Here is a 27,411-nt window from a genome sequence, read left to right as displayed (position 1 = left end):
CTGCGCGGTGGCGGCGCCGCTCGGGCCCGGGGCGGCGGGAGCCGGACGAGACACCCCCCCCCGCCACTTCCCGTTCCCCCGACACCCTCCGGTCCCCGGGGAGCGCCGGCACCGCAGGGAGCCAAAGCAGCGCCGGTTCCCCGTTCCCCGGCCGCCTCCCGCCCCACAGAGCAGCACGGGCAGCCAGTCCGTTCTACACACTTTATTGGGCTGAGCGCTGGACAAATCACAGAGTGTACAAAATGGAGACCACACGACCAGAAGCGGGGCTGGGGGCGGCAGCAGCATTCCTACGGCCCAGAAGCGTTGGGTGGGGGGACAGGCTGGGGGCTCTCACTGCCGACTGCATCTCGGTCCCCCGGGACAGACCCCCCCGCCCCCCGGGGCTCGGCTGTGTCCCCCGGGACAGGGGGGCGCCCGTTCCCCGCTCCTTAGGAAGGGAGGGGGGGGCGCAGCCGGCAGCGGGGGGGGGGGAGCGCTGCAGGGACCCGGAATGCTGCGCCGCCCACCTACACACCAGCAAGAGTCTAAACCCTCATCCTTTTTGGTCACAAGCTTTCCCGCGGCAGGACTCTACACTGACAGCTTCGCAAGTAATAGGAGGTGGTGGTGAGGCGCGGTCTGCCTCCCCGCCGGGGGGGCCCGCACACTCACCCCCCCACATCTCAGACTGGTCAGCAACATCTACCACAACAGCAACAGCTAGTACAGAAGCCAGGGTAACTTCAACTCAGATTTGTCCAGTCTACGTTTATGTCTATTCTACGAGTACATATGCACAAGAACTTCAAAAATACTAGGATATGATGCAAGTAGTGAGACACCAACAGAAGAGGAGTTTAATGGTGGACGTTCCCTAGAAAGATCAGGAGAGGATGGGAGTTAGACTAGCCCTTCCCCACCCTGGGAGGGGGAGCGGGGACTGAGGGCACCCCTGCGCAGGACGGGGCTCTGAGCTCCTGCAGCCCGGGTGGGAACTGAGCACAGCGGGCGAGTCCGCACCCAGGGCGAGCTGCAGGGTCTTCCACACTGCACAGAGGGGCCAGGCAGATGCTTTCTCTGAATGTAGTTGAAGACTGAGGAGAGGCAGAGGATGGCTTGGAGAAGAGGGGGCCTGCCAGCCTGCTGGGGCTAGCATCTGGTCTCGTAGATCCCGCTCCTGCCGATGTACCTCACCCATTTTATCACATCGTGGTCACTGTAGTTCAGCTTTGGCTCAAAGACTTTCAGGTAGCGCACCTTCAGCCCAGAGGGTGCAAACGGGACCTATTGAGAAAGGGAAAGGCAAGGGAGAGTGTTGGAACAGAGGTCTAAGATGCTCTCCATACACAAGAGCCAGAGGACCCCTTGGCTACACATCTAAAAATGGATAGCAAGAGCCACTGTTCCCTTCCCAACTCCCTGTGCGCATGGTGACAGACTCCAGCGGCTTTAAGGACAGTTTTCTTCCACTAGCCTTGCCACCTGGCTGGCCTCGCATTAGGAGGATCCACAGGCAGCCTGGGACAGGAAGCACTCAAACGTGTGGGCTTCCCCGAGGGCAGAAGGGACTGGAGGGACAGAGCTCTGCCAAGGATAGCTGCACCCTGGGAGGCAGACCCAGACTCACCTCAAAGTTCATGGAGATCGGGGGCCGAGCCCACTTCTTCTTGTCATTGGTGGGCAGCAGCTCGATCTCCGCACTGATCTGGGATTCCTTCATTCCAGCCATGCGTTTTATCCTGTCAGAGAAAGCCCAAAGTGAGGAGGTGCACAGTTTATCCTCCCCTTCACCATGCATGCTCCAGGCAGACAGGAGCACTAAACAGACCCCTGCAGCATCCCAGCTCCACACGCTCACTCACTTCCAGACAATGGCGTTCTCACTGGCCTTGTACTTCGCCTTCCCTTTCATGCAGATGACTTGCACCCCACTGGTGTTGAGGGGTGTTGGGATCCGGACCTGGAAGGCAGAGTCTGGTGAGCAGGGCAAGGAGAGTGCAGCCTGGGCAGCCCCAGGGGAAGACACCTCCTCCCAGGAGAACTCAGCTGCTGCCCTGCACCCCTCAGCCTTCCCTCTCCCACCTCAGGGCCCAGAGAACAGCTGCCACAAGGCACCCTAAGCTAGCGCTCCAGCTTCTTGCTTCAACGTAAAGGTGCAAAGACATTTTCAAAACCCACTACAGTCAGTGAGGAACAGGGCAGAGCTCTCCAGTTCATGGCCAGCGTTGGGCCAACGAGCCCGTGCAGAACACCATGCTGCCCAGGGAGGCCTGGCTGCAGCAGGCTCTGCACAGCCTTTCCCAGAAGGGGACTAAGCTGCGAAGCCACCCTTTGCCTGTCTTACACAGCTCACAGCCTGCTGCCTGTCAGACAGACCATTGGCCACGCAGACAGCAGAACATGAACTTTTCAGCGGCCAAGACATCAAGTGAGCAGTTGCTGCAAGAAGGGAGGCCTCTGCCAAGGTGGCTATGGAACTGAACAATTTCCACCTGTCTACTCTACGCAGTTCCCTCCCACAGCACAGCAGCACCATGTATCCATGGAGCATTCTGTTCACTCTTAGTCCTGTACAGCCTGAGAACTCATCTGCGAGGACTCCACGCAGGTTACAAAACAGAGGCACAATTCCCAGGCACAAGAGGCTACCGATTTTTATTCCCTTACCTCTATCTTCTGGGCTAGCAAGGAAGGTTTGAAGTTTGATTTGATTACCACCTTCACTTCCAGCTTGGTCCGACCCACCTCCCGCACCAGCGGGATCACACGGAAGGGAAGGATAATGTCCTTAGTGGTTCGGTATCTGCAGGGACACAAACAACAGTGAACTCTGAGAAGGCATTAACTCCCTTATGGTCCCAAATTGTACCACTTTCCTAAAGGGATTTTCTAGGGAACAGCTTAGAGATGTCAGCCAGAAAGGGAGCCATCCCAGAAGGAAGCAGCAGTAAGATCTGTGCTCCCCTAGGGCAGCCATGGTGTCTTGAGTTCCAAGTTTTATATCGGGTTCCTGCCAATGGCCCTGTTCAAGGACTCCAGATTTAAGCACTAAAAACCCTGACACAGCAAGGTAAAGGGTAAGGAAACCCACACCCAACACTATCATTGTGGCAAAGAACACCATGCAGCTGGGTTTCTACCACAGCTGTAACACAGGATTTGGGGGACACCCTACAGAGCCCACTCTGAAAAGAAGGCAAGTACGTATTCGTTAGATGCTTGAGGGCTGCAAACCTGCCCGAGAGCATCACCATTAGTGCAGCAGAGAGCAGATGCCAACATCCCCTTACACACAAACACACCTGGTGTTCGTGCCCCACCACCTTACCTCATGAGCTCAAACTCTCCATCCGGTGGGATGAAGCTGATGCTTCTCTCAGAATCAAACTTGCTGAGCCTCACACACTGGTGGAAAGTGCAGTCATCGATGGCAATTGACTGTTTGCCACTAAAAAAAAACCAAACACGCGAGTTAAACAAGTGCAAGCTGCAGCCCTGGTACCTCAGTGCAAATCTGCCCAGGCAGGAACTACTCTACAGAGCGCGTTGCCATCGCAGGTGTCCAGGGAACAGGGAAGCAGGGGGACATTTAAGGGACAGCAGGCTCTTGGCTCCAACTTTTCTTGTTTCACCAAAGACCGAACTTCAGGAAGCTTGTTTAAAAGAACTCTCCCCAGCGAGGAGAGAGATGAAAGTAGCACCCTTCCTGTCACAGCCACCCTGCAGTGCTTGGGTCTGCCAGCCAGCAGCACCTCAGGGGACTCTGCGAGGCCAAGTCTTCTCGCAGCACACTTCAACAAGAGAAAACACTTTCCTGTCCACAAAGCTATCCCACTGCCACACAGCCAGGTGCCGCCAGGTTCAGGGAACTCCCACTCAGAAATCTCTTCACAGCTGTTGATTTCCACACCACTAGCAGGAAGTTTGATTCTGAACCGTTTGGTTCCACAATATTATGCCATAAAAGTTTCTCTCTCACTACTAAAAATCTACACAGCTGTCCCCTGTCCCCACGTGAGTGCACCAGCCCCACCTGCCAGCTCACCCTGAGTCCTAGTCTCTGAGATCACCTTTCTCACTACAGGTTCTGAGCCAGCCAAGAACTCCCCCTAGCTACTGAGAGGGACCAGAAAAGAAGGCAGTGGCAGCAACAGAAGAGGCAGGAGTTTAAAGAAAGTGCAGCAATACAGAATTTTGACATTTAGGCTGCCTCAACTGCTGTGAGCAACAGGACAGCCGTGCAAGTGTGCTGAGATGGTGTTAAGAACCGCAGGCAGGTCCAGTTCTCCTAGGTACCATGGCCACCTGCATAGTCAGAAGCAGACTGACCCGGCTGACTGGCTGTTGGGTTACACAACCCAGGGGGGCAGTTTGTGCTTCAGAAGTGGAGTCAGTCTCTCCTAACCTGTGGCCCAGATGACAGCCAGCACTAGCTGACTGGTTGCTGTTTCTTTAGAATGCTGCTGGGAAAGCCCTGCTGCCGAGCACTGCTCTGGGGCTCAGGCAGCGTCACTTGGGGTTTGGCATTGCCACACGATAGATGCCAAAAAGCAAGCAGCAGCAGCTGTCCCTTTTGGTCACCTCATCACTAAATGCTTCTGGAGAGTGACATCTCCAAGCTCTTGCCCACCAGAGAACCACCCTGCAAGAGTCCCTGCCCATCCTGCTTCTGTAGCTCAAGAAAACAAAACATTTACAGGCAAAGGCGCTAACAACGAAGGAGGTTTAGGACAGCATTAAGGACTCTTCAGAGCCTGACACAGATGACATTTTGACTAGGATATATCCCCACTGGGCAGACACCCATGGCTTATCCATTCTACTAGCTAGATTCAGGTGCACGAATGATGGCTTAAAGGTGACAGTGAAGCGATAGCTCTTGGCTTGGTTCTGAGAGAAAAGGCAAGTAGCAGCTCAGCTCCGTTCACAGGAACCATCGTGGAAAGTGTCTGAGATCCAAGTTACATGCACAAGTCACACGAAGCAAGAGACAAGGGGGACAGCAGAGTGCACACACAGCTGAAGCAATTATCTACCTTCCCAATTCACTGGGGGTCAGCAAAAACAAATAAAAAAAACAACCAAGAGAAACACAGTTGAGTTGAAAATGGTTAGTGAGAGAAAAGCGGTCATCCCTTTCCTTTTATCTCTTCACCCCAAGCAGGAGGTGAGGCTGGAAGAGGCATGAGACCTGTTCTCAGCCTCAGTGTGGGGTCTGGGGCACAGCTGGGCTCCCAGTAGGGGTGAGCTCCAGTTACACCAACCCCCCGAACATCAGCGGGGGGAAATCACCCAGCACTGTCTGTCAGCTACTCCAGTTCGGGGGAACAGTCCAGGCAGAGCAGGCTATGGTCAGGGGCCTCCCTCATTGCTCTGTGGGAGCACCACTGCATCACCCTATGGGTAAGAGTCTCTGCGCTGACCAGAACTGCTAGAGACACAAGTTCAGGGAAAAAACATCTTGGGAAAGTGTTTCTAGCTGTGAGAACTCTACACTTAATATGTTTGAATCTCTATACTTGAAGACCTGTAGAGAAGCCCTCTGTATTGAGCCCCTCAGGCTGGTAGCCGACACAACAGCTAACCTGCCCAGAGAAAAGCTAGCAGTAAACATCTGACAGAAGAAAAGATTGGCTTCATCTGTCAGACCAGAAAAGCTACTAAGTGCTGCCCTTTCATAAGAGCCCCTGGTGGCAAGTGGCTTTTACCCCAATGCCTCTTACCTTTTCCCCGTTTCATCCGCAGTCCCTTTGCCCTGTTTTTCAATGACAATCTTGTCATTCATGCCAAACTTGCACTCTGGCATTCCACTCAGGTAACTCTTCATCACCACTCTGCCAGAGACGTGGGCACTCAAAACCTGACCTGGTGGAGAGAAGAGCACAGTTCAGAACGCTCACACACCTGGAAGGGGAGAAGGATCCCAGTTCTACAGCTCCTGCTTACCCTGGGGGGACATCAAGAGATTAACACTCTCCAGCACATCAAGAAACAGCTCATTGCGACGATACTTGATCCCTTCACGTCTCCATCCAATCTGTCCAGTCACCTGGCTGGTGATCTGGGACTGCTCTTCCTTAGTCTGCAAGGAAGAAATGACATCTTAGACCTCTAGATGAACTCAAAGACTAAGAAAGCTTGCTCAAAATGTAAGAGCAAGTGCTTGCTTTATTACACGAGTGCTTTTGACACCTAGATATGGGTACTGTCACACCCCCACGATTTGGTCATTCTCTTCTCAGTACAGCAAATCCTATGCTCAAGTCAAAACTCGTCATAACAACCACAGGAAAGGCTCTTCCATTTTGTTAGCTAGTCCATTGGGCACACCTAGGCGCAGGGGGGTACGGGCTCCACCACCGACGTCAGATCCCGTCTCAGACTGCCACAGCAACCCGTGTTAAGCAGAGAAGCAGCTGACAGACCAGTTCACACCAGTTCCAACATGAAACCGCAGGGCCACAAGAGAGCTGGTCCCCAGGGACTGCTCCCCAGTAGCAGCAGTCATTAGTTACACACCAACACAACCCAACACACATCTAGCAGTGCCCAGGCTCTATGCCTCCTGAGAGCACTGAGGATCATGTGAAGAAGCACTGGGAGGTTTCTTTCCTACCTGATGCTACAGGCGGGATCCAGTCACACGCAGAAAGTCAGGAAGGAGATGAATAGCAGCAAGTGTGGCACACACAGGGTTAACGGGCAAGCGGGTCAGTAGCAAGAAAAAGGAGGAAGGGAGAAAGAGGCAGGTTAGGCTTAAGGCTACCTCAGGACAGGAACAAAGCAGTCCAACTCATCATTAATTAGGCAGCTAATCAGCACAAACAAGATGAGGGGCTTTGACCTTCAGCTCCCCTCAGAAAACCCAGCACTCCTAGCAGTGAAATGGCTTTTCAGACTTGACCCGTTATCATCACCCAAATACAAGGCAGAGCAGGGGCAGTGACAGACCAGCCAAATACCACTCCCAGCAACATTCCTAGGCGAGTGGACTCCTCATATCGCTGTTCTTAAAGCACACCCTGGACATTCACCATGGCACAGACACCCAGACTACGAGAAGGATGAGGCACACAGGACTGCAGGGACCTTAAGTCTAGGTCCTGTTTAATGTTATATCCTTGTTCATTCTGCCTCTTCCACCAGAACAACTGTAGAACAGAGGTGGGTCCTGCCCCAACAGCCCAGCGCTGGGAGGGCAGTACACGGTCTCGGCTTGACACCAGCAGTGGCTCAGTTTCACACACACTCCTGCCACAGACGTGGTCACTCCTTGAGCAAGCAGAGCCATTATCACAACACTAATAGGCAGAGAGCTTTATACACCCGCAGGAACTGCCCAGGTGAGTGCTCAATGCACTACTAAATACCTGCCTTGTCTGTCCCACAAAAGCAGCCTCCTTATCTTCCTTGTTCAATGCTTTGTTCAGGCTTAAGAAGAATAAGAGAGGTAGATATAATAGTTCTCTGGCTTCCAAAGGGACACGGATCACATGCTGATGTTCCATCTCCTGCAACAGCATCAGTGCCATGACCCTCTTACTAGTCGCTACAGCAAGCGAGCAGATGGATGCGGGAGCAAAGGCTGGGATTACCCAGCAGCACAAGCATTCCCTCAGGACTGGAAGCTTCCCTGAGGATGAGTAGGTCAGCTCAAAGGGGACAAGAACATCCCATTTGTGGTACTCGGTTACCAGCATGTTGACCAGGTTCAAGGCAGACACCCACCAGCAGGTTGCATGGGCTCTGGCTGGTGGCAGCCCTCTTCCCATTCTAAAAAGTACTACCAGCATTTTAGCACCACAGTATCTCTAAGGTTTGGGGTAATACCGCAACTAAGAGTCAACTAACTCTCGCTCCCAGAAAGCATTTGGAGGGGAAGAGAAGTACAACATTCAGCTAGTTGATGAGACACAGACAGAATCTGAAGTGTGAGAAGGGGGCACAGCTGCACCTCGAGCTGTGAGAAAGTATTTAGCCTAAGGTGGAAGGAGGTGTCTGAGCCTGTGCTGGCACCAGCTCTGATACAGGCCATCAGTTCAGGCTGCTTGAGTAGTGGGACAGGGACTAGAAGTAAAATCACATTGCACACCAGCACCCTCCAAAAAAAAATATCTGTGTGCTACACCACCCTGTTCCCAGAGCACAGAGGCACTTCCTCCACAAGCAACGCAGTACCAGCACTTCCAAAAAAAAAAAAAAAAAAAGGCACCAGCCCTGGAAACGCCACTGCAGCCATACAAGGTGGGCATTCAGAGGGCAGCAGCTCAGTAAGCCTCAGATCTTTGAGAAGGAAGTCAAAAAAGTTGAGCTTGGGAAGTCCGACATAGCTGTGGATTTTGCTCCTTCAGTTGGACAGGACACAAGCCCGAGGAAAGCACCACCATGAACAGCAGGGATAAGGGAACACGGATGACAGACCAGCCAGTGCCAGATTTTGGACCAAGATACCTGCCTGAAGCTAGCTGTAAGCAAAGTAGTTGGAGACTAGATGCATCAGAGAAAGAGCAGAGAAGGGAACATGGCAAATACTGTTTCAATTGTGGCCCCAGACATACTGTGCTTGGAAAGGATTATTTCTGCTTTTTGAACTGGGCTGCAGAAACTTCCAACACAGAGCAGAGTAACTGCTTACTTATGAGAAGCTGTAGTCCAAAACTGCTTGTAAGGGAAGGAATAAGCCTGTTCTTGAAAGCAACAAGATGCTGTGACAGCAGTTTGCACAAAACAGCACAGAAGTTTGTTATAACAGACAAAAAAAAAAAAAAAAAAACCAACCATCAACAAAAAACCCCAACAACAAGAGAGCTAGGGAAGGAAGTGAGGGTGGTGGTTAGTTTTGAGTTTTCCTAGGAACAGGAGCTGACTCAGCTGACTTGAGTGCTGACTGCCCAAAACTCTGATTGCAGAAGCAATTTACACCAGGGCTTGGGATGGGGACCAAGGCCGGATGCACTCACATCTGGCCACCGATACACACATGCCCTCTTGCAAAAGACTGTTTGCTGTTCTAGCAGGAAATATGGTGCTCAGAGGCAGCTTCTCTCTCACCTCCTTCTTGAGAGATGCAGCCAGTCTTGCTACTAGTACTACAGAAGTTTAAAGAGGAGTTCTGAGAAAGTCAGCGCTGATGAACGGAGTTGAAACAGAGCCTCCGGAGACTTTGCCCCCTGCTTATCCTTAACAAGACGAGTCGCCAGGCAGGCTCTTGTTTAGCATTTTGCTTCTGTGTTTACCTTGGGACCACAGCTTCACCCAGCTCTCTGCTGCGGTCAGCTTCACTACAAACTGACTCCCAGCTTTCTACTGGACACACCTGACACACAGGGAGAGGACTGAGTTTTAGGCTCAATCCTCATAATGAATTGCATAGCTGTGTTAGATGGACATAGTGAGCATTATTCCTTGGGGACACAAGAAACAGTTACTGGAACAGTCCTTGAGTTCCAGAGACTGAGCACGAGCTGTCCAAGATAGGAAGCCTAGTTTTGAGGACCACAGCCCAGAGTAGAATTAGAGCTAGTCTAAAACACATTTCCAAGAACAGTCCAATTTCAGTGTCTTTTTCCCAGGTGCCCTTTATCTTCCACTTCCATATCAACTTTGTTGCAAGGATTAATGCTGCGCCAAACGCACAGCAGAGATTCTCATCTCCAGCATGAGAACTCAGACTGTGCTGATGCTGATCTGCAGTGATGTTCAGGCAGCAGCAGAATAACATCAGCCTGACAGACAGCAAGATGCACAAGGAACACTTCATTACACGGCAGGCTGAAAGCCTGACAGCTCAGCACTGAAGGCTGGCGGGGAACAGACCTGCTCAGCAAGACTTGCACACAGAAGAACTATTTCTTGTTCAGTAGGTAGATTTGTTTATCCCCTCTCAGAAGCTGACAGCAGAGCCTGAAGCCAGCAATCATTTACATGGGAGGAACTGGCATTCCCCAGCTCAGGGCCCTTCCTCCTGCATCTTACCACACGCCAGGAAACACCAGGCCACAAGGAGCACAGACATGTAGAACGAGATGCCAATGAACTACATCCCTGTCAGGGTGCTCCCAACCTACTCGGGGATTTCTGCTCAGCACAGGTCAAATGATCAGTTGGTAATTAAGATTCTACTTTCTCGAACAGGCTTCCAGAAAGTTAACCAGCAGAGCAGTGCTGTACCCCAAATTCCTCTAGTTACCTGACTCTTGATGCCTTGCTGAGTGATGAAGGTCTTCAGGGCCCCTGTTTCAGAGTTCTGAGGATAGCCAAAGTCCAGGATTTCTACAGAAGGGTGAAAGAAGTTTAGTTCAGAGCTGCAAGATATAAACATGCCAACCATGCTAATAAGTCCTACAAGGAGCGAGCCAATTAGTGCATAGACACTGCTTACACATTAAATTTCTGGATAAATTGCTGGAGTATTCCTTACCAAGGGAAAAGAAACAGATTAAAGTACTAGACTTACTTCCCTGTGCAATATTTTGGAGGGGAGAGGTGATGGAAAACTGTTCAACCGATGAATTTGCTGGGTTTTAACTACAATTGCACTTCAAGACTAAACATCAACTAGTCTAGCCATGTGCACAGGGCACATTGAGGAGTTTTTCCAAAAACATCCAAAGGACAATAAAGAGGGTTTATCCAACAGCAGAGCAATCTATCTTCACAGCATTTTCTTTATGTTTTAATTTTTATTACATCTTCATGAAAAAATCAAAACCTAAAGAAAATAAAATAACAGCAGAGTAGCAGCGCTGCAGGATGATCAGTGTGGGAAACAAGCACTAACTGCAGACAGCCAGTGCACTTAACCCCCACTCCCCTCAAAAAGGAAGGGAACAAACCAGAAGAGATTTAGAGGGGAGGGAAGATCACTAACATGATTCTGAGGAACATCACACCGGCAGGTTTTACTGTCCCCGTTTTACTGTCCCTGTGCCTGCTAGGGGACAGCAGTGACTGACCAAAGCAGAGAAACAGCAGCCTCTTGGTCTGCCCAGGGGGAAGAGAGACACCACCAGTCACTATGACCCTGGGCTAAGAACCCCAGGACACACACACATGGTGCCTCGTCCAGAAAACAAATTGCAGCAGAGCTAATATCAAGTGTTCATGTTATGCCAAACAGGGACAGCTCAAGGGCAATCTCCACAAACAGGCTGATATCACAAGCAGCTGAGGGACACTGTATTATTATTCTATGGGAAATCTGGAGCTGTATCACTGGGGGAGGTAGGGCTAGGACAAAGCAGGCTGGGTTTTATCAATTTCCCTCTGTCTCAGAGCTGCCCCTAAGAGGCAACCCAAGAAAGGCAACCAGCTGCAGCCCGGGGTGACTGCTAGAGCCACCTGGGCACTGTCTGGGCTGGCTGGCCGGCCTTGGAGGCGCTAACGATAGCCCTCTTTATCTACCTGAGTATAATGACAGCCCTACATCTGCACAGGATCCACTCAGGAGCTGGGGTCCAGTACCAGCTGCCTCGTTTATACAAGTGCACAGCTCCCAACACTTCGCAAAGTGAGCCACCACCAGCAGAAAGCTATGGGTTTGAGATGTTATCTACAGTTACAGTACAGGGGGCATTAGAAAGCAGAACAAGTAATTCTGAACTCAGTCATGCATGTTAAGAATACTTCAAGGATTATTACTACATCAAACTGAGCTAAGGGTTTTAGAACAACCAAGTGCAATATCACATAACAGATAAGGGAAATGTCTCACCATCCAGTAGCTCATAGATCAGCACAAAGTTGTTCTTTATGTTCTCCTCACTGATCTTCCCGAAGTAGGCAGTCATCACGTCACACATCTTGTAAAGAAACTCGAATACCATGGCAGCGTTGACATTCTGCTTGGTGACAGCAGCCAGCCAGATGTTGGAACGCTTGACATGGAAGAAACTTGTGCGGGCGATGTTGGTGACAGGCGAGCGTACCTGCTGCCGTGCGTGGATGACATTGACGCGGAAGGCGTCGACAGCGTTCCGCCTACGAGACCGTCAGAGGGAGGTTAGCACAGCACACACCGAAACAAGCACAGCTCTGCTCATGCCATTACAGTCAGACACTGAACTACACACACTAAGCTCTCTCAGGAAGGGTGCCTGGGGTGACTAAGAGAGGTAAGTGAAGGCTCCGAGCAGAGTTAGACGCTAAATTCTGCAAAAACTAAAGGAGAGACAAAGCACTACTGGTCTCTAAGGAACTCTGGACTACAGGGTAACTGTGGTCAGAAAGAGAAGCTAATCTCCATGTAAAGTCAGATGGCAAAGGAACCTTGCCTTCAATTGATTTTGCGAGCACTCAAAATGGATTGCCATAGCTGGGAACAAACATGGTAGTAGCTATGGCTCAAGGAGCCCAGGTTTGACTGAACACCTAGCTGCTGTCTACTCTGCGTGCCCAGGCCTTCACACTCCTGCCCCAAAGCAGGTTGTAGTCTCCCAAGGTATTTGTCAGTAGCACTTCCTCCCAGACATGCCACTGAGAAAAAACCAGCAAAGCCCAGTTGGGTCACCTGAGGGAAGTCAGTACCCAGGGACACCCCAAAAGAAAGCTGGAGTTCTCAGACCCACCTCACCTCCATACCCCAGGCACCTGAGAGGGCAGCTCAAAGCAGCAAGCAGGATTAGGAACATTTTTGGCTTTCCAGCTACACATCCTCTCAAGCCCGCTAGGCTTCAGAAGAGGTCTCCCATACACGGACGTAGGGTCCCCACAGTGCCACGTGCCAGCAGCAGAGCGTTACGTGCACGGGATGGTCCAGTACCATTCCCAGCAGAGGTTCTGCAGTGCTGAAGAGGCGCTGTGCCAGGTTCCCCAGCTGCTGCCAGCTTACTCCAAACTGTCTACACACTAGTGACAGGGAACAAAAAACCCCTCCTGGGTGAACAAGGGTGTCTGAGTGGCATTCTGGAAACTAGAATTTCCTTATCCGGTAGCGACAAGTCAGGATAAACTTCCCAAATTAAGTTAAAAGTCCACCAAATCCAAGAACATAGGAAGGAAGCCTGAGTGCTACACATGAAAACACTGAGACCTAAAGCAATAGTCTACACACCAAGCCAAGACTCATCTAGTTGTGCTTTATTTCTCACACTCTTAGACATTACATAGAGCAGGGGGTCTTGACTGCAGCACCAAGGCCACAGTACTGAATCTGCAGAATCATGTTTGAGAGCAGACAGTAATAACATCCTTGCAAGCAAGGATACAGGCTTACAAATGTTCATAAGCATTGAGGGTTGTCAACAATCCAGCAGACAGTTCCAAGTTTGAAAACAAAGGATATTCAAAGGAACATATGGTACCACAGCAGGTATTCGCTCCTTGAAGGTCCGGGTACTTATGTAGAAGCTTCATCAGTAAACACGCTCCCCCATAAGCAAAATTCTGGCCTTCAAATACTTCTCAGTTTTTATCGCTCCAGAAGGTTGGCAAGTTTGAGTTAAATTAGTATTTCATTACTGCTTTAGTTTTTCCCATAAGTAATTTAAGCTACTATAAAATAACAATATCCAAAAGCCCCATTCCTCCCCTTCAGTAAGCCCTTCTGGGAAGTTCAGCTTCTTCTGGAGCATCAGCCCTTCCCACCTTGAGTTCTAACCCACCAGAACTAGTACCATAACCAGCAGCCAGGCTGGGGCACGCTGGAGGAGAAGCCTGGGATGGGTACAGCCTCTCTAGCCCACCAGTCGCCCGCTCTGTAGTGCCAGTCACGGGCTACCACGCGTCTCTTACCTATTGCTACAGCGGCCAATGAGATGGGATGGACAGAAATGGCGCCAGCGGAGAAAGGAGGAGTGACAGCAACAAGAGAAAGGGTTAGAAACACACACACAAGGCACAATGAATCCAAAGAGATAAGGAGAGACCAAACAGCACCCCCCTCCCTGCTCCTGGGCACAGTGGAGCACTGGATGGACAGGAACAAGCTGTGGCAGCAATGGAGCCCTGGCAAGGTACAATGCTGACATGCCGTGGCCAGGCTGCCAGTGCAGACAGACTCATGTCTGGCTGAATTTTAGGGCTAACTGGGCATTTAGTGCAGAGGAGTCACATCCGTATCACATCAGTGATACCAATCTGCTCTGCTAATACACACAGCAGGCCTTGGGGGCGGGGGTAAAACCCCCAAGCCTCAATCCGAGTGTCAGGTATCTTCCTTCGAACAGGACGGCAAGTCTGAGCGGGCATTTCTAAGAGAGTACTCCTTGTTGAAGCTGTTTGGGTTGATGCTTTCTGGCTTGGTCCAGCCAACAGGAAACACAGCAAGTTCGATAGAGCTGGAGCACATCTGGAGAGATATGGCATATCCTGCCAGTTCAGACACTGCTCTATCCAGCTCGCACTTTTTCTTTAAGGATCAGGAGCCATGAAGCCAAAGTGATGTATTAGAAGCTCAGAAACCAAAGGCCTATTATGTTTAAAGTGCATGCAGTTTGTCATGTAAGCTGCTCAGTTTCAAATATATTATTTTTATTAAATAGCTACATTCTTAAATGCAGGTAGGTTCTCCCAATGACTACGTCACTGAAGAACAAGGCACTTGATCAAAGTAGAGCCCTCCTGAATTAAATGCATAACGCTTTGCCTTTTTTTTTTTTTGAGGCTGCTTCTGCATGCAGCTAGCTGCTGTATGGACAGATGCACTACATGCACTAAAGCCATTCTGAGTTGCAAGCAAAGAAACTCCAGGTTTTGTGGTACGTCTGCCTTTAACAGTGTCAAGGGAAAGGTTTCTTCATTGACTATCCCTTCGCTCATTAACATTTGAGCTAGAATGCACTTATTTAGACTCTTAAACTATGCAAGGAGAGGGCTTCCCATATCCACAGCTAACCTTTAATCTCTCCCCACACACAGACTGAGGCTTCAGAATGCCAAAGGCAAGTGCCGAGCCCAAGTACCCTTATGGGTCAATCACTTGTAGCCCACATGAAGACAGGCAGCAGCTACAGATACATGGAATTGTCTAGGTTAGAAAGGACCTTTCAGATCATTGTGTCACGAGCTATGCTCACTTCCCACTCAACCTACCTCCCACCAACCTGGGTGGGCTCAGCCATCAGCACTTCAGATCCATCGTTTAGGAACTAACGATGGAGTGTTCTAGAAACCTATCCCGTTGGTTGGAGACAGAGCTCCCACAGAGCTAAGTCCAAGCCACAGTATCACGCTGTTCCTTTCTCTGCCTCCCTCTGCAGGTTCAGATGCTAAAAAGCTTTTGAGCAGCCCTGGTATTGATGCTAGTGTTCAGAATAGGAAATGGCAGATATCCAGACATTCAGCTTGCTATAGAGCTGAAGATTCTCAATTACTTGATTACACCACAAGATGAGACACAGCCATCGTAAGACAATTTGTTTTATAAGGTTATGCATCTAAAAAGTTCAAAACCAGGTTTGAAGGCCTCTTTCAGAGGGAATCCAACACCCTGGGGAACAAACTTGGTTAACAGCCAGCACCAGCTCCACCTAAGTCACAAGAGTGACACTTTCACAGGAACTGAATAGCGGATTTCACTCAAGGGAACACTGACTCCTGAAGTCCTGGAGAAAACACTTGAATTGTTTTGGCACCTTTTGCCAAATGAAAAAGTTAAGATAGCATCAGGCAGGAAATCCCATTTGCTAGTTTTGCCTGGCCAGCTGGCAGGAAATATTTATCACTTACTGAACACAAGTCACTCACTTTATGAGAGGAACGAGCCAAGATAAAAAGCTATAGAAGATCACCACATTAAAAATAACTACTTCTCTCCCCAGTTTACTTCTCTACAGTCAGAATGCTCTTTTAATTAAAAGGCCTTCTTGAATAAACATCAGTTCGAGCACAATCCTACCGTTAAGTTTTCAACCCACAAAAAGGACATTTTTTTGCCAGAAACTGCAGTAACAGTGTCCCTCACCCCCCCAACATATTCTCAAAATTTATCTGTAATCCAGACTGGCTCAGCACAGTCACTGTGATACCTGCTCATTAGGGGAACTTCACAAAGTCATGTGAACTGCTGGCACATCTGGCATATGAACTGCTCTGAAGAGCTTCAGCTAACAAGTGTTGAAGACTGAAATGAGCTAGGATAGCAGAGGAGAGGCAAAACATTGCAGCCAGCAGTGCTCTGCTTCAGAAATACCATGCTTCCATGACTCAGTGCTGTGTGGAAGTCCTGGAATAACAGTCAACCTTAGAACAGCTACTTTACTCTGCCTTAGTTGACTTTGAACAAACCAAGAGATGGGAAGCTCATTAGGTGAAACCTTATTACAGACACTGTTGACAGCTACCCTATCAACAGGCAGTGCAAGCCTTGACTAGCTACTAGTTCTGCCTCAACTTCTAACCTCCACTAGACAATCCACAACCAGAAGGGACACGCTCATCAGACTACAGTGGTTTGAAGGCAGACTGGCTTGACAGTTTTTTTGTAATTCATGGCAACGAGTTATTTCACTGCACATTCTACCATTATTCATTGTGTAGACCTGGTGCAAACTTTTTCCTAGACTGGCCAGAGGGATCCCTCTCATTGGGCTTTGAATTAACACGTACCACAGCCCTGCTTCCCTTAGCTATGCTTTCACTCTGTTCGCTTCAATTAACTTCAATGAACACCCACTAGGAAGAGTGGTAGTGTGCAAGAAAGACAGCATGACCACTCTGTATCAGGTTCCTACAGCACTATCCACTGTCTTTAAGACACCATATTTTTAGTAAGGTCCCTCTGGGAATTAGCAGCCTAAGGACCGTACAGATTCATTCTAAGCAAGCATGATAACACTCGTGTGAAGTACGAGACACCTACACTCTACTGAAGGCTTTCAGCACTTCCACAACTTTAATTGCCCAAGGTATGTAAGCTCTTCACATACAAGGCTGCCATACAAAGCCAGGGGACAGAAAGCCAGCTTTATGTGTACAGCCACCGTTACTGTGAGGCTCCTTGCAGAAATAACTTTCCAAGACCATAGACAGTCTTCTGCGTGCCTGTACTGGATGCTAGATATCCGTGTCTGAAACTAATTCAGAGCCCTGCTCATAGTGCATGACAGACAGTTCCCATGTTACTGCTCCCATGAAGTTTTCCCAGTGGCAGTGAGACTGGCACACTCCTGCAGTGCCAGTGTCGCTGAAGCATCTGGAATAACATTCAGATCTCTACCATCTATAAGAAACTCCCAGGTTTGTCTGCAGGCCATCCTTTTCTACCATCTGTAGGTGAACCAGCGTTTAACAAACTCTTTTTTTTCCTGAACTAAGCCTAGAGCAGCAAGTCGAGATGCCGTCTTACATGCATGCACAGCTAATGCAGAACAAAGCAGCTCTGGGTTGTTGTTCGCACCAAAATGAGACAGAAATGCAAAGACCAGGGATGCAAGAGAAGCACTTACCCGATGTCATCCCGGTAGACTCGAGAGATTAAAACCTCTCCTTTGTGGTTATAGATGAATAAACCTCCAATCATGGTGGAATTTTAGTCTTCTCTTCCCATGTTGCTTAAGACCTGAAGCAAGAGAGGGCACATATCAGTAGGCTGCATGGCAGCAAGCAGCACGGCACACACAGACTCTGACACAGCCACCACACACCCCGTGACACACAGGGCTCTGAATGTGACAGCAAATTGTAGCCAAGACCAAAGCGTAAAATTAGCACTGAAATAGATGGAGGGTTACTTCTCATGCCACTCACCAGCATGGACAGATCAAGCCTCAAGAACTAGTAGTACCTGGTCTATTCCTTGAATGTGAGAAAAAACACAGGCCTGGAGCCACAAGCGAATCAAAGACCCTTCATTTATACTGTAAAGCCAAGTCACTATCTCCCCAGTGACCGAGATACAAATCAGACTCAATTCATAGGTAAATCTTCTTGCACGCAGTTCACACCAGCATTTGAGATGCCACCAAGCCTATCCCTGTACGTCAGGGGGTTCTCAGCAGCACATACACCTTGGCTTACAACCACTTTTACATACTTTTTATAAATCCATGTTACAGCCTTTGCCGCTCCCAAGCAGCGGTACTGAGGAACACTTGGGAGCCCAAACTGAGAGAGTCTGCCCACCCCAATGACACCTTGTGGTCCATCTCAACCACGGCCCACTTTAACTGGGGTCTCAGAAGTTACACTCTTAAACTGCTCATCTTCTCTTTCTTCAAAGGAAGGTTGTTTTGAAGAGAGCTACAAAGATGGGAGACATTGACGTAGAAGCCAGATCCTTCACCGGATCCCATCCCTGTAGTCACATGCACTCTACTCACTCAGGTCCAAGTTCCAATACCTGCTCCAGCAAACGCTCGGCTGGCTTAGAGCAGAGAGAAGCACTACACCTGTGACAGCAAACACCTCCTCACGTGTCTGGGGAGGATCCCAGAGGCATCTCTCCGCTTCGGTGCTGCGGAGCCACAGATAACCAGCCATCTCCACACTGCTGCCAGGGCGGGGGAGCTACACCCACTGCTCTGGGGCGGGTGGAACGGATAGGGGCCAGCCTAGGGAGAGACACTGACCAACTCCTATGTGTTTGCTCAGGAACACAGCAAAAACAAAGTTAAAGTGACCTAGCCCCAGATCGTCTCACAGGTCGGGGGGAAAAAACCCCACACACCCACAGAAGCAATACACACATTAGAGGGACAAAAGAACATCCAGGGCAGAAGCCTGAAGTATCAAGAGTAACAGATCCTCTAGAAGTTATGTTCAAGAAACTAAAGTAGCTGCCTATTTGAAGGGACTACTGCAGACCTCAGCTCTGTGCTAGAACTCAAGATTTACAGTGCAGCATCTACTCTGAATTTCAGAAAGACAAAAAAGAAACTTTAAATTTTGTAAGCCTTTACAGCAACATTTTTAGCTACGCCTAATGAGTCCTCAGAGAGTAACATTACACATATTTCCCTGCTATGGGTCTTCAGCTACCAGATGGCTGCTTCTGCTCATTAAAAGGGAAAACAAAAAAAGAATCAAAAAGTCAGTCAAGTCAAAACAGCAAGGAACAGACGAGCAGTTTTCCCAGAACTCAATGGTGAGCTTCCCAGCCTTCACCCCCACATTCTGCTGGGCAAGTGTCTCTGGCCACCAACAGGCTGCCTCCTGCCACTTGTCAGTGGCTTCGCCTGGCACTGTCATCAACATTTTTTGATGTCTGAGATTCCATCTTGCACAGAACAGGTTTCCAAATATGTTTTTCTTCCAATCCCATTGGTGACACTTAATAAATTCAGGATACCAATATTTCACATGGGTGCAGGATAAGTGTCTGTAACCAAACCCGCTGAGACAGGCAGGTCCCAGCCGGAGACTCCTGGGCAGTCACCTCCAGGAGAGCTTCTGCAGCTGCTCAGGGTCCCACGTGGGCAGCAAGGCCAGCGTCCCCAGCCAGGAGACAGGGACAATCCTGCTGGTCAACAGAATAAAAACAGATTCTCCAGTTTAACGAAGCATCTGTATACAGACTCCTGATCTGGAACACACGCGGCCCTAACAGGCATGCTGGAGGCTACAGAAAGGCAACCTGAGGGCTAGAACCCAAAACAGGAAGAATATCTGAATGCAGTTGCCCATCAGCAGTTCAGCATCAGCTTCAGCCTGGCAGATGCTGAAGCTGTAACTCAGCAAACATTCAAAATGTCATTCACACAGGCCAAATGATGGAGGAAAAAAACCCAAAAGTACCATTGTGACAATGAAAGCAACTTGTTACCCAAACTCTAGGAAATTCTTTTCTAATTAGCATTTTTTCATTCCAGATAAAAGACAAGGATGCCTGTTGAGACTGCTAGTGCTGGCTTCCACATTTGGATATGGCCTGCTGCTACCAAAGAAGAGTTCCTGCATCCTCTTTAAGACCCACATTGTACAAAATAGTTTCCTAGAAGCTTATGCAACTGGCAAAGCTGGATCATATGAATCCCACAAACCCTTTCCAGAAGATTACTAGAAAGTTCATACTAATCTTAAAAAAAAAAATAATAATCTCCCTCTTGGGTTTTAATGCCGCTTAAGTAATTTGTTTCACTATTTTTAGCATAAAGGAAATGTCTGCTTTGATGAGCAACAGGATCAGACACACATCATACATAGCCTCTCGCTTCGCATGACAGGCCAACTGCTTTCTGAAAAAGCCTTGATTTGAATATTTACTACATCACTATAGAACATGTACAAGACTGCTGACCAAGCTTTATGTTGGAAATTAAAAGCTTCCTCTTAGCAAGATCTACAAACTTTAAATGGAGATTGAGATAATGAGGCTATGCTTTCTCATAGAACACATTCTATGATGGCTTCACTCAAGTTACAGGCAAAAATATCAGCATTTTTAATTGCATCACAGTAGTAGGCAGCAGAGTCAACTGCTTGCTTAGTTTATACTTTAGTTAAAACAGGTTAGGTAGAGATTAGACAGAGCGTGATTAAAGTGCTTTTAGTCTTTAAAAAATTCTTTGTTAATGCAGAGAAATGCTAGACTTCTTCCTTATACAAACATACTGGGAACTGAGTTCAGGCTTCAAACTTTCCACGCAGTCACCCCCTAACCAGCTTCCTTTGAAATTTAAGAGCATATCTGTAGCTCGGGGTCTTGCCTCCAATGTCACCAATGAAGGGACAGTCAGGTAACAGTGAGGACAGGTCAAGAAAACACTCCCCAGGAGACCCTCTTGCAATGGCCTGTTTATGTCAGAAGTCTCAATGGATCTCTTTACAGTATTTGCCCAGCCTCCTCGCAGATCTCTGCATCAGCAGCATCCCATGGAAGAAAAAAAAATAAATCTACAGTTTTATAATCACTGTATAAAACACCTGCTTTAAGCCTCCTTTCTCTTCCTTCCTCCAGCTTCTTTAATGACCCCAGGAACCAAAGAGGGCTCAAGTGCACAAGGTATTTAACACAATTATAAGCAGATCTCCCTTGCTCTGCATGGCTTCTGCAGCCCAGCATCTTGAAGTATTCCAATCACAGCACAGCAGCATCCACGTGGCTGACAGCAAGCTAGGTTGGGTGCAGTGTCGTTCCCTTGCTCAGGGAACACAACATCCCAGTCTCCTGCTGGAGCCCTGCACCGCATCCCTGACAGACAGGATGCCAGTGACCACACTCCCACCCTGGGCAGCCACTGCCACCAGCTAATGGAGCGTGTCCACGCACCGGAGCTGAGTGACCAGCCCAGAGAGATATGAACAGACCCGAGCAAAGCCACACAAAGGGCAGCATGCAAAAGAAAGTTCCTTAAAGCTCAGCAGGAAGAATGGCTCCTTAAGACAATGATGGCTCCCCTTGAAGTGAAAATAAGCCTGCTTTGTTTTGATCATCATTTATGTTTCCGTACAAGTTTCACAGATACTGGTGTCAACTATTTCAAGGTTACACTGCAACTAGAGCGAGGTTTTCAGTGGTACAGTTCACACTCGGAACGATCTTCCACATGTTTTTAAATAATGACTAGTTTTCAGATCAGCTTTGAAAATGAAAGATCCTAGTGTGTGCAATGGTTAAGAACCACAGGGAACGGGGCTTAAATTAATTTGAGACTGACATTCAGTGACTCATGGCTGCTGGAATCAGAAGGGCCCAGAATAAGAAATCCACCACAGTGATGGATTCGTCTGCTCACAGTGCATAAGGGACATGACTCAGAACTCGTCCCAGTATTGCTCAATCAGCTTCCAGTGACTCACTCCGCTCCTCTCCAGTCAGCCTTTTCTAGGGAGCTTGCCCTATGCTGGGTTTGAGCTTCCTCAGGCTGATAGCTCATTGCAAGACTCCATTCAAGAGCAAAGCCCATCACTTTAACTGTTTATCAGTAAGTGCCTGAAAACCCAAGCTGGCTCTAGCTGAAGCTTGTGGGTTAATGGTCCATCAACTGCATTTTCAAAAGTTTGCAGCTCTGCTCCTTCTGTTTCACCAGCCTGAACATATGGCGACCCGCTCCACAGTGCGAGCTACAGCCCTGTCTTCTAGTTATAATATGGATGGATTTATTCTAGTTAAGGTAAAGAGAACATCCACGTGTATGTGGAATTCACACCAGTTGGTGACTAATCGCCTTAATTTAGGAACAACAGACATCTCCCAATACACTTTGCATTCTTCAAGCAGCTCCATACCGGGGTGGGAGCGAGATCTAAAATCTGAATGCTGCTTCTGCAAATACCTAAGGCCAACACACTTCCTACTCTGCTGCCAAGTACTCGCACTCCCATATACTTCTATTTCAACCCATAAATAGAAAGGAAAAGGACCATGAAGACCTTCATAGACAGACCACATACTTACACACACTTATAAACCCAACAGGAGTTAAGGAGACTGGAAATGCCTTTCCAAATCACATTGTCACTTGAGTGACTAGGTGAACATAAGATACACCTTTACAGCAACTGTGGCAAACTTACAACAGCAAGACAGCAGCCTCCAAAAAAGCATGTGTGTAAAACCAAAATGCTGTGATGCGGATTTGAAAGCGTTTCAGCAGTTACATAAGTGAAAAGCAGCAGGATTAGCCGGGCCTGCGACAGCTGACATGGGAACCTTCTTACAAGAATCAAGAGTACTCCTCTCAAATCACCTCACTGCTCACGCTGCGCAGGGCACAGGCACTAGGGAGCATCCCTCTCCCAAATCCTCATGGTGCATCAGACAAAGCCCCAGGTGCCAGTCTGGAGCAGGTCAGCTACAGACCACAACCAAGGCTCCAGACAAAGATAAGGATGCAATAAAGCATCTCAAAACCTGCTTTTGTCCACTGATTATACCCCATAAGGAAAATGCTATTTATGAGGTCTGACCTAAAGACAGGTGGTTCTCCAAAAGCCATCAGACTTCGCCCTCTGAGACGTACGCTGTGCCACACACGGCGAGTGCGCAGGTGCAGTCAGGACCCTATGGCTGGGCTGTCGGCAGCTTCACATCCTGGGATGAATTCTCATTAGAGCTACCCAGTGAGATGATGAGCTAAACCTGCATTTGGCAAGTGAAGATTTAGCAGCTCCCCCCTGCAGCACACAAGAGTCCAGCCTTCCGTCTCCATTGCCTCTTTGTGGATTCTGACCCAGAACAGCTGTAGAAAAATGAACACAGAGCATGGAGCTCTCAGACTAAACAAAGCAGATGTGAGGAACGGACTAACAAGTATAGTTTCCTCCCTCTGCAGCGGTTGGTTTGTATCTGCAGCAACTCTTCCAGAAACACCACAGCAAACAGAACCAATTCTCCAGTCTCTGTCCAGTGCACCAACCTCCCACAGTCTCTCTGCTGGAGAATCTACAGCATCACACCAGTAACAACACACCACTGTAGTACCACAGTCATCTGTTCATTACCCTATGAAAGACAAAGCTGAATTCCAGCCTAAACCCCAGATATACAGACATTCACACAACTGATTTTCTGCAATACTTTTGCTCCATAACCTGAAGTCTTTCAGGTGACACCACGTAGGCCATTAATTTTTCCCTGCACCAGCAGAAACAGCCCTACCTTCAGCCCACACCACAGACTACGGAACACAGCTGTCTGCCTTTTGCAGTTGTATTTACACAAATGAAAACAAACAAACAAAAATAATAAAAAGAAACCACCAATTTGCTCACATTCATTGCTTAGGAAAAATCATGAACTGTCAGTCAGTTTTCTGCAGCAGTACAAGGCAACATGGCTGCAGTAACTGCGGCCTCACACCCAGGCAAGAGGTGTACGTCTGGAGGAAACACGTCATTAGCAATGTCCCTACAGCCTAACGGTACTGGAACCACCATAAACCTGAGTAAATCAGTATTGCCTCAGGAAAAAGCAAATGCACCAGTTTCTTTAAGTTCAGTGCAGGAGCTGCGGAACTCGAGTCAGGCCTGGTGATTATGACAGCAGGTCTGCTCAGCAGACCCCCCCTCTCTCCTCAGAGATGCAGTGTTAACACAGCAGCTTGAGAGCAGCCTGACAGCGGGGACAGGAGCTCTCACACTGCCCCGAACAGCATAGCTACAGTTTCACATTACCACCCAAGCACCAACAGCCTTGGGATTTGGCGAGCACTGGCAGCATCCTGGTGACCCTGAGTGCATTTGTCCATTCTCTTTAGAAGGCGCCTCTGGGACCCACTGGATTTCACGACGCCAGCTGTGTGGCTGCTGCTCTCACTGCACACACCTCCCCAGGAGAGCCTGGCACTACAGCTGGTGAAAATAATCACACGACACGGTCTACCAGTCACCTTAAACTCAGCCACTGAGGCTGGATCAGCAGAGCTGAGGGGACCCCTTGCCCACAGACCCACTGCCAGACAAGCCATCGGCTTCCCCAGGTTTCCTCTGCCATCAAACACAGGGTATGAACAAACACAAGATGGACAGTGGTGAGCGCGAGACCCAGCTGCTCTGGGCTCTGTCACTCCCATTCAGGGGCTGCAAGTTTCCCAGAGCACAGGCATCGCTCAGTTTGAATGAAAACAGGAATGCTTATTTCTCTAATCTACACAGCACACCTAGGAAACAGCAATCACAAATCAGTTAATAAGCTTGGGTAAAGCAACCAACCCATTTAGTAGTCTATTAAAAGAAAGTTTGAGTTCTGACTTAACAGTAAGACAGACTTCTGTGCATTAATAAGCTTATCTAACTAAGCAGTTCAAGGTACATTAGCTGCCAGCGTTCTCATCCAGGAAGAAGCCAGGAGAGGTATCGCAGCTCCCACACAGAGGGCGAGGGTAAATCACCAACTGTAACCATTTCTGCATTCCAGAAATCAGTATGATCTTGGACGAGTGACAGCAGTTGAAGCAGGAGGGGGATTAGTCAGGCTGCTCTGGCAAAGTGGAGTTATTCAGAAAACCAGTCTTTTCAGGCTAGTGCTAGCCATTATCAAACCAAAAGGCTTAAAGCTTACAACAACGTCATCACCCCATTGGCTAATCCCAGCATCTAAGCTTTGCTTAGAGGGCTGTATTAGCCACTTTCGAGGAGGCCACAGGCTGCACTTGGTTTTAAACAAGAGTAGCTGCAATCGCTTCATCCTAGGGAAGACAGGCTGTATAATTTAATTAAGTGGCATACCGTGAGCTAAAGAGCTACTGAGATAAACCCATCAGTTCCAGAGAAACCATTCCTATTTTAAACCCAATCCCATAAATCCCTATAACCAGTGGGCAGGAAGAGAAGCATGTTCAACTCCTGCCAGGCTCTCCTCCTACAGTCTACTTCTGCATGCCATACTGCACACAGCCTGTCTCAGAAGTAACGAGAGATAAATACCGACACAGGGGAACACGACAAGCTCCCTTACCCCAGTAAAACAGCACAGGAACAGTGTTTAACACACCTCTCCACCTTATTTTCAGTCCAACCTTATCTGAACAGAATGTCTTTTTCCATTTCTACCAGTCCTTCCAAGGCAGTTTTAAACTCAGTCTGAAGCAACATCTACTTGCTTTTCACTCTTGAGCTAGAAGCCTGAACCGTGACTTGCGTTCTGTTCATCTTCTAACAGAAGAGGTTAGAGACGGGGACTACAGTTTGAGTAACAGCTTATGTTCTGCAGACCAGTAATGGTCCAGGTGCCTAGACTCCTTTCTCTACTACTGCTGTAGAGCAAATAACTGTATTTCACATTCTGTGCCTCAACCTACAAGCTTTTAGCGGAGCTTCCAACCTCCAGCTGAGATGAAAATAATAAATCGCTTGCTAGCGACTTTTGACTCGGTAGGTCATTCACTAAAGGAGAGAAGCTGACTCTGCCACGCAGACCAATTATATTTTGGCACCCCAGGCTGTACTTCTCTCCATCCTCTACTTATTCCTAAGAGCAGCCTTTAAATACTCTAATGGCTTTTAGTAGCATAAGCTTAGAAAAGCAGTGTGAGATGTGATGCAAAGGACAGTCTTGGCTTTATCATTTTTTTGATGTATGGATGAGATAAGAAGAGCATAACTAGGGTCACAGGAAGTTTCTTTACAAAGCCGATTTTGTTTAGTGACTGTTCCCATTCAATCAAAAAAAAAAAAATACTGTCAAACCAGAGTGCATTTCCACTCATCTATGCTTAGAAGAAGTCAAGATGTAACCCTTCACTGCCTCAAGACTCGACTCTTCAAATGTCAGAATTGTGTTCTCTCTGCAGGAGGAAGCAGCCAGCCATAATACCCTTCACAGATCTTTCAAATGCTCTCCCTGCGAGAAAACATGGCCAGTTTGCAGCCCAAAGGATGCCAGGTATCTTTGTCACTAGATGTCAGTAATATGGCACTTCCCACAGAAAAGAAGTGATGCCTCCCTTCTGACAGAGAAAATACGGAAGTCGGCGGTTTGGCAACATCTCTGCAGATTAGAGACTGTCCCTCCAAGCAAAACTTGCAGGGACAAGTACAGCTTTTACTATAGGAAAAAAAAAGCAGCCACAGCTCCAACAGCATTCAAGCAAATGTTGCCCAACCAGACACGTGAGCCCATATGCAGTCAGAAACCTGCAATACCCAGACTTCCGAGCCACAGAAGCCATCCAGACTCACCTATCTGGGAAAGTTCCAGGCTCGGATTTTGGCAGCCTGAGGCTAAAACTTGATAGCAGCTTTGTCATACTAAAGCAAGCAGAAAACAGATCATGGAATCACACAGCTTATGTGGAGAAGTCTAGATCAAAAGCAAGTCATTTCCTAGTAGGGAGAGAAGTCAATTGCACCGGACAATAAGCAGAGGCTGCATTTCCTGCAGCTTTGCTGAATGCAAAAACCCAGCCCATGGCAGAATGGAAGTGGAAACACATCGATAAGAGCCGCTGGATAAAAGGCCGCTTTAAGCCTCAGAACAAGCACAGTTCAGCATCAGCAGTGCTACATTCTGCCTCGGCAGGTTTTCCAGGGAGGGAGGAAGGTAGAGGGTGCAAGACATGACCAAGCTAATTCACGTTGGTATCAGCATATCAGCAAAACAGGCAAAGCATTTTAGGGGAAGTTCCTGCCCGATCTGACGGCCAGACCTTTGCTCGGGCTGACCCGGCACAGCGGTGCGGGCCCTCCCCGGGCGTCCTCTGCCGCACGGAGCCCGGCTGTCCCCACCCTCGCCCGGGCAGCACCGCAGGGCTGACACCCCAGATATTCTAGGTAGACAACTAGTTAACAGAAACAATTAATAAACCCCCTCGAACCCAAGCAACATGCGAGCGGATGAGCCAGTCTCGGCGGGGCTGGGGTCGCCCAGCGCCCCCCTCACAGGGGGCTGAGGAACAGCCCTCCCGGGGGAGCCCCGCTTCCCTCCCACACGGCTGCGGGGGACACCCGCGCCCCCCCTCAAGGGCGGCCGGCAGGGACCGAGCCCCGCAGCAGGGCCCCGCCAGGCCTGTCAAGGCCGCGCCCCGCGCGGTAGGCCCGCGGACCCCCACCCCGGCCACCGCCGAGGGAGCCGCCACCCGCCGCAGCTCGGCCAGCGCCCGGGCGCGGCCGCGG

The 27,411-nt window shown here is 49.0% G+C and overlaps 2 protein-coding genes across 5 annotated transcripts in view; both read right to left on the bottom strand.

Annotated features, from left to right (window-relative positions):
• Nucleotides 1-349, bottom strand: part of ABCF3 (ATP binding cassette subfamily F member 3) — an 11,513-nt gene extending 11,164 nt beyond the window's left edge. The window contains exon 1 of the mRNA XM_014939832.1: nt 240-349. Within this exon, the coding sequence (XP_014795318.1) occupies nt 240-349 (110 nt within the window). The remainder of the gene's footprint in view (nt 1-239) is intronic.
• On the bottom strand, nt 188-26,542 carry AP2M1 (adaptor-related protein complex 2, mu 1 subunit). 4 transcript variants are annotated; one of them, XM_014939876.1, is made up of 13 exons: nt 26,479-26,542; nt 17,367-17,479; nt 13,714-13,719; nt 11,696-11,961; nt 10,172-10,254; nt 6,599-6,604; nt 5,929-6,064; nt 5,706-5,847; nt 3,311-3,430; nt 2,650-2,785; nt 1,845-1,942; nt 1,610-1,721; nt 188-1,266 (listed from the first exon to the last, which is right to left on the bottom strand). In XM_014939876.1, exons 2-13 carry the CDS (start codon nt 17,438-17,440, stop codon nt 1,132-1,134), a joined length of 1,314 nt encoding a protein of 437 aa, XP_014795362.1. In that variant the 5' UTR covers nt 17,441-17,479; nt 26,479-26,542; the 3' UTR covers nt 188-1,131. The 4 variants fall into 4 exon arrangements, with proteins under 4 accessions (XP_014795362.1, XP_014795364.1, XP_014795363.1 ...); XM_014939878.1 differs by lacking the exon at nt 6,599-6,604; XM_014939877.1 differs by lacking the exon at nt 13,714-13,719 and having other exon boundaries at nt 26,479-26,540.
• Nucleotides 26,543-27,411: the final 869 nt, after the last annotated feature.

This window comes from Calidris pugnax, unplaced genomic scaffold, assembly GCF_001431845.1.
Source record: "Calidris pugnax isolate Ruff unplaced genomic scaffold, ASM143184v1 scaffold94, whole genome shotgun sequence".
Lineage (NCBI taxonomy): Eukaryota > Metazoa > Chordata > Aves > Charadriiformes > Scolopacidae > Calidris > Calidris pugnax.
The sequence above is the reverse complement of the archived record's forward strand: the minus strand, read 5'-3'. Positions and strand labels throughout refer to the sequence as shown.

Excerpts from the sequence above, each read along its gene's own strand:
- AP2M1 (XM_014939876.1), bottom strand. The coding sequence starts at position 17,440 with ATGATTGGAGGTTTATTCATCTATAACCACAAAGGAGAGGTTTTAATC. Across the intron at positions 10,255-11,695 it reads GATCTATGAGCTACTGGATG|AAATCCTGGACTTTGGCTAT; the intron begins GTGAGACATTTC and ends ACCCTTCTGTAG. Across the intron at positions 3,431-5,705 it reads GCGGATGAAACGGGGAAAAG|TGGCAAACAGTCAATTGCCA; the intron begins GTAAGAGGCATT and ends GTTTTTTTTTAG.